The sequence below is a fragment of the Coregonus clupeaformis genome, chromosome 3, assembly GCF_020615455.1.
Source record: "Coregonus clupeaformis isolate EN_2021a chromosome 3, ASM2061545v1, whole genome shotgun sequence".
Lineage (NCBI taxonomy): Eukaryota > Metazoa > Chordata > Actinopteri > Salmoniformes > Salmonidae > Coregonus > Coregonus clupeaformis.
This window is the reverse complement of record NC_059194.1, coordinates 21,082,593-21,088,885: the sequence shown is the minus strand read 5'-3', so window position 1 is coordinate 21,088,885 and position 6,293 is coordinate 21,082,593. Positions and strand designations below refer to the sequence as shown.

The 6,293-nt window shown below is 44.5% G+C and overlaps 1 protein-coding gene across 1 annotated transcript; it reads left to right on the top strand.

Annotated features, from left to right (window-relative positions):
- The first annotated feature begins 5,692 nt into the window (after positions 1-5,692).
- LOC123481732 (keratin-associated protein 6-2-like) lies at positions 5,693-6,046 on the top strand. The gene has a single exon (XM_045206518.1). It carries the CDS (start codon positions 5,693-5,695, stop codon positions 6,044-6,046), a length of 354 nt encoding a protein of 117 aa, XP_045062453.1.
- The last annotated feature ends 247 nt before the right edge of the window (positions 6,047-6,293 follow it).

The following is a 6,293-nucleotide window of genomic DNA, read 5'->3' as shown; positions in this document are numbered from 1 at the left end:
TCAAGGCTCATCCTCTATAACTACTGCTGTACACACCTTTTCTATTCCTATACTGTCCATAATGTCTATACACACTATCATATAAAGTATATATACAAAAGTATGTGGACACCCCTTCAAATTAGTGGATTCGGCTATTTCAGCCACACCCGAGTACACAGCTATGCAATCTCCATAGACCAACATTTGCAGTCTAATGGACTTACTGAAGAGCTCAGTGACTTTCAACGTGGCACCGTCATTGGATGCCACCTTTCCGACAAGTCAGTTTGTCAAATGTCTGCCCTGCTAGAGCTGCCCCGGTCAACTGTAAGTGCTGTTATTGTGAAGTGGAAATGTCTAGGAGCAAGAATGGCTCAGCTGTGAAGTGGTAGGCCACACAAGCTCACAGAACAGGACCGCCGAGTGATGAAGCGCGTAATGCTTAAAAATCGTCTGTCCTCGGTTACAACACTAACTACTGAGTTCCAAACTGCCTCTGGAAGCAACTTCAGCACACAAACTGTTCGTCGGGAGCTTCATGAAATGGGTTTCCATGGCCGAGCAGCTGCACACAAGCCTAAGATCACCATGCACAATACCAAGCGTCGGCTGGAGTGGTGCAAAGCTCGCCGCCATTGGACAGTGGAAACACGTTCTCTGGAGCGATGAATCACGCTTCACCATCTGGCAGTCCGACAGACAAATCTGAGTTTGGCGGATGCCAGGAGAACGCTACCTGCCCAAATACATAGTGCCAACTGTAAAGTTTGGTGGAGAAGGAATAATGGTCTGGGGCTGTTTTTCATGGTTCGGGCTAGGGACATTTTAACTCTACAGCATACAATGACATTCTAGATGATTCTGTGCTTCCAACTTTCTGGCAACAGTTTGGGGAAGGCCCTTTCCTGTTTCAGCATGACAATGCCCCCGTGCACAAAGTGAGGTCCATACAGAAATGGTTTGTCAAGATCGTTGTGGAAGAACTTGACTGGCCTCCACAGAGCCCTGACCTCAACCCCATTGAACACCTTTGGGATGAATTGGAATGCCGACTACGAGCCAGGCCTAATTGCCAAACATCAGTGCCCGACCTCACTAATGCTCTTGTGGCTGAATGGAGCAAGTCCCCTCAGCAATGTTCCAACATCTAGTGGAAAACCTTCCCAGAAGAGTGAAGGCTGTTATAGCTGCAAAGGAAGGACCAACTCCATATTAATGGCCATGATTCTGGAATGAGAAATTAGACAAGCAGGTGTCCACATACTTTTGATCATGTAGTGTACATATACACTACCTTTCAAAAGTTTGGGGTCACTTAGAATGTCCTTGTTTTCGAAAGAAAATCATTTTTTTTGTCCATTAAAATAACAACAAATGATCAGAAATACATTGTAGACATTGTTAATGTTGTAAATGGCTATTGTAGCTGGAAACGGCTGATTTTTAATGGAATATCTACGTAGGCCTACAGAGGCCCATTATCAGCAACCATCAGTCCTGTGTTCCAATGGCACGTTGTGTTTGCTAATCCATGATTATCATTTTAAAAGGCTAATTGATCATTAGAAAACCATTTTGCAATTATGTTAGCACAGCTGAAAACTGCTGTGCTGATTCAATAAGCAATAAAACTGGCCTTCTTGAGACTAATTGAGTATCTGGAGCATCAGCAGTTGTGGGTTCGATTACAGGCTCAAAATGGCCAGAAACAAATAACTGTCTTCTGAAATGCGTCAGTCTATTCTTTTTCTGAGAAATGAAGGCTATTCCATGCGAGTAATTGGCAAGAAACTGAAGATCTCGTACAACGCTGTGTACTACTCCCTTCACAGAACAGCGCAAACTAGCTCTAACCAGAATAGATAGAGGAGTGGGAGGCCCCGGTGCACAACTGAGCAAGAGGACAAATACATTAGAGTGTCTAGTTTGAGAAACAGACGCCTCACAGGTCCTCAACTGGCAGCTTCATTAAATAGTACCCGCAAAACACCAGTCTCAACATCAACGGTGAAGAGGCGACTCTGAGATGCTGACCTTCTAGGCAGAGTTGCAAAGAAAAAGCCATATCTCAGACTGGCCAATAAAAATAAAACATTAAGTTGGGCAAAAGAACACAGACACTGGACAGAGGAAGATTGGAAAAAAGTGTTATGGACAGACAAATCGAAGTTTGAGGTGTTCGGATCACAAAGAAGAACATTTGTGAGACGCAGACCAAATGGAAAGATACTGGAGGAGTGCTTGATGCCATCTGTCAAGCATGGTGGAGGCAATGTGATGGTCTGGGGGTGCTTTGGTGGTGGTAAAGTGGTAGATTTGTACAGGTTAAAGGGATCTTGAAGAAGGAAGGCTATCACTCCATTTTGCAACGCCATGCCTTACCCTGTGGACGGTGCTTGATTGGAGCCAATTTCCTCCTACAACAGGACAATGACCCAAAGCACAGCTCCAAACTATGCAATAACTATTTAGGGAAGAAGCAGTCAGCTGGTATTCTGTCTATAATGGAGTGGCCAGCACAGTCGCCGGATCTCAACCCTATTGAGCTGTTGTGAGAGCAGCTTGACCGTATGGTACGTAAGAAGTGCCCATCAAGCCAATCCAACTTGTGGGAGGTGCTTCAGGAAGCATGGGGTGACATCTCTTCAGATTACCTCATCAAATTGACAACTAGAATGCCAAAGATCTGCAAGGCTGTAATTGCTGCAAATGGAGGATTATTTGACGAAAGCAAAGTTTGAAGGACACAATTATTATTTCAATTAAAAATCATTATTTCTAACCTTGTCAATGACTACATTTCCTATTCATTTTGCTATATTTCCTATTCAAACTAATTTAATGTATGTTTTCATGGAAAAGTGACCCCAAACTCTCTCTCTCTCTATCTCTCTCTCTCTCTCGCTCTCTCTCTCTCTCTCTCTCTCTCTCTCTCTCTCTCTCTCTCTCTTTTATCTTTGTATCTCTCTCTCTCTCTTTGGCTAACATGATCCTCCAGGGCTTATCCAACCACACGTTCATGCAGCCACCGAGTCTTAGGGTCTGCCGTCAGTCCCTCTCTTGCTCTGGGAGATCAAGTCTGGAAGTTTCCCTTTGCTTGCAGCACTAATTACCAGTCTTACAGTAGGAGGCCCCTTAAACTCCGTTTCTCAGAGGCCACCCAGGGGCCAAGGGTCACTGTATGCTTGGATTAGCCGGACTTTGATAGAAAATACAGGAGACATTAGCTCCAGTGACATCCCACATGACTTTTGCCCTGGGTGGGGTATGATTCATATCTCTTGTGGATGTAATCGTGGTAATATATGATCAGCAGGATGAGCTTCCTAATGGGTTATGAAGCTTCCGGGGTTGATTTGTGAGATGGAGTGGTGATGACATTCTGCTGTGCTGGATGTAGGAGGTCAATTTCGATGGATGAATTGGCTTTCTCGGTCTCCTCTGGGAAATAATGCAGTGGACATGGATAGAGTTCTTATTGTTGTGTTTATTTGCCTGGTTAAGACCTATATATAACTTTATTCAATGTACAGTATATTGTTTATTGCATATTGATGTGTTACTGTGCTTACATAACTGTAACTTGGAGAAGGGGTAGACAATGAGGGTCAAATGAATGGTCTCAGCAATTAACTGAGAATCTATTCATGATCTTTTGTCAAGAAAATACAAATATTTGCTTGGGCTTTTTATTCAAATCTTGACACAGACTCTTAGCATGCAGTGGGTAAATTGGGACTTGTCAAGAAAAGCAAGCACAGCAATATCGACCGCATTTGTGCATTTGCATTAGTGTCCACACCGCATTGATATATATATCAACTGCTGCATTCGCTTATACCTCCAGACTGCTCTGCCTCTCTCTCTCTCTCTCTCTCTCTCTCTCTCTCTCTCTCTCTCTCTCTCTCTCTCTCTCTCTCTCTCTCTCTCTCTCCTCTCACTATCTCTCTCTCTCTCTCTCCTCTCTCTCTCTCTCTCTCTCTCTCTCTCTCTCTCTCTCTCTCTCTCTCTCTCTCTCTCTCTTTCTCTCTCTCTCTCTCTCTCTCCAAGCAGTTCTCCCTGGAGTAATTCAAATTGAGAAACATAGTAAATTTACTGAGCAAAGCAATGATGTTAAGGAAATTAAACCCCTATTTTAACTTGCCTTTTTCCCCCTCTCAACTCAGAACAGAAGAGGAGTCTTCAGTCAGCTACATGTTGTCTACGAAGGGGGAATTTAATGCTAAGTGAATTTAGCTGCTGTAAAACTGACATCAGAATGGATACCCCAATTCTTCGCTCTTGTTGGCATTTTCCAGTATCGGCCCCTAAGTGCTGTAAATGATTAGTGGATGAGTATTACCTCAGCTGGAACGTGGGAGTCAAAGTGTGTTGTGGCGACTTCATAATCTGTACCACGTCCTTCTTTCCTTGTGACTGATGTCCTCCTCAATTCCCAGGGGGCTTAGAGAGAGGCTCTGGATGACATACAGTATGAGCCTAAAGATAGGCGACTCGCCGACTTGCCTAGAAATACCTCACAGTATGCAAGCAAGAGCAGTCAGAAAGTCAGAAAGAGAAGCAGTGACTCCAGCTGAGAGCCAGTCGTCTGGAGTACAGAGAAGCTTCAATGGACTATCATGGATATTGGTTTAGCATAATGCATTCCCTATTAAAGTGTGATGAGCAGGATATTATTTGGGGAAATATCATGTGGTACTTTTCAGATTTCCCAGAATGCCTCAGTGGAACGGAGATGTTCGGTCCCATAAGGCCCGGTCTCTACGTTTTAAATGTTAGTCGTTTAGCAGACGTTCTTATCCAGAGCGACTTACAGTAGTAGTAAGTGCATACTTTTCATACTTTTTCAAATAAAATAAAATACAATTGTATTTGTCACACTTCGCAAACAGCAGGTGTAGACTAACAGTAAAATGCTTACTTACGGGTCCTTTTCCAACAATGCAGAGTTGAAGATAAGGATAAAACATTTATACAAAAATATAAATAGTGACACAATAAATAAATACACAGTGAATAACAATAAGGAGTAAAAATAGCTATTGAACCCACAACCCTGGCATTGCAAGCACCATACTCTACCAAGTGAGCCACACAGGACCACTCTCTCCATTCTCCTCACCCTCCCGAGGCCCCTAGAACAATCATGTCAGGTCTTCTGAGAAGACGGTGGCCCAGACAGACCAAAAAATAATCCATGATTATCAATTACAATGTATCCTATTAATTCTGCACAGATAAGAACCGTGTGGACTATATTTGTTGCAAGGGAGAAGTTGTGGTGTAGATATTGGGGGGACAATCAGTATAACTTTTAAATCGCATTTTCTGCAATTCTACACAGTTTGCCTTATTATGCCTCTCTTGAGAGTATATGGAGGGGTATCTGGAGGGGTATCTGGAGGGGTATCTGGAGGGGTATATGGAGGGGTATCTGGAGGGGTATTTTGAGGGGTATCTGGAGGGGTATCTGGAGGGGCATATGGAGGGGTATCTGGAGGGGTATCTGGAGGGGTATCTGGAAGGCTATATGGAGGGGTATCTGGAGGGGTATATGGAGGGGTATATGGAGGGTTATATGGAGGGTTATCTGGAGGGGTATCTGGAGGGCTATATGGAGGGGTATCTGGAGGGGTATCTGGAACGCTATATGGAGGGGTATCTGGAGGGGTATATGGAGGGGTTTCTGGAGGGGTATCTGGAGGGGTATATGGAGGGGTATCTGGAGGGGTATCTGGAGGGCTATATGGAGGGGTATCTGGAGGGGTATCTGGAGGGGTATATGGAGGGGTATCTGGAGGGGTATCTGGAGGGCTATATGGAGGGGTATCTGGAGGGGTATCTGGAGGGCTATATGGAGGGGTATCTGGAGGGGTATATGGAGGGGTATCTGGAGGGCTATATGGAGGGGTATCTGGAGGGGTATCTGGAGGGCTATATGGAGGAGTATCTGGAGGGGTATCTGGAGGGGTATATGGAAGGGTTTCTGGAGGGGTATCTGGAGGGCTATATGGAGGGGTATCTGGAGGGGTATCTGGAGGGGTATTATGAAAACACAATATAAGTGGAAGGATAAGTGGAAGGCCCCATGGGGCAGAGAGAACAATCTGCAGTTTTATAATGCTATTCTACACATTTTGTCATGAGTCTGAGATAATATTTTGCAGTTTTAATTTAACTGTCCAGTTACCCAAATAAGCTCTGGGCCCTGGGTCTGAACTCCGTACTGTGCAACTGGGTCCTGGACTTCCTGACGGGCCGACCCCAGGTGGTGAAGGTAGCATACAACTCCTCAGCTAGGCTGATCCTCA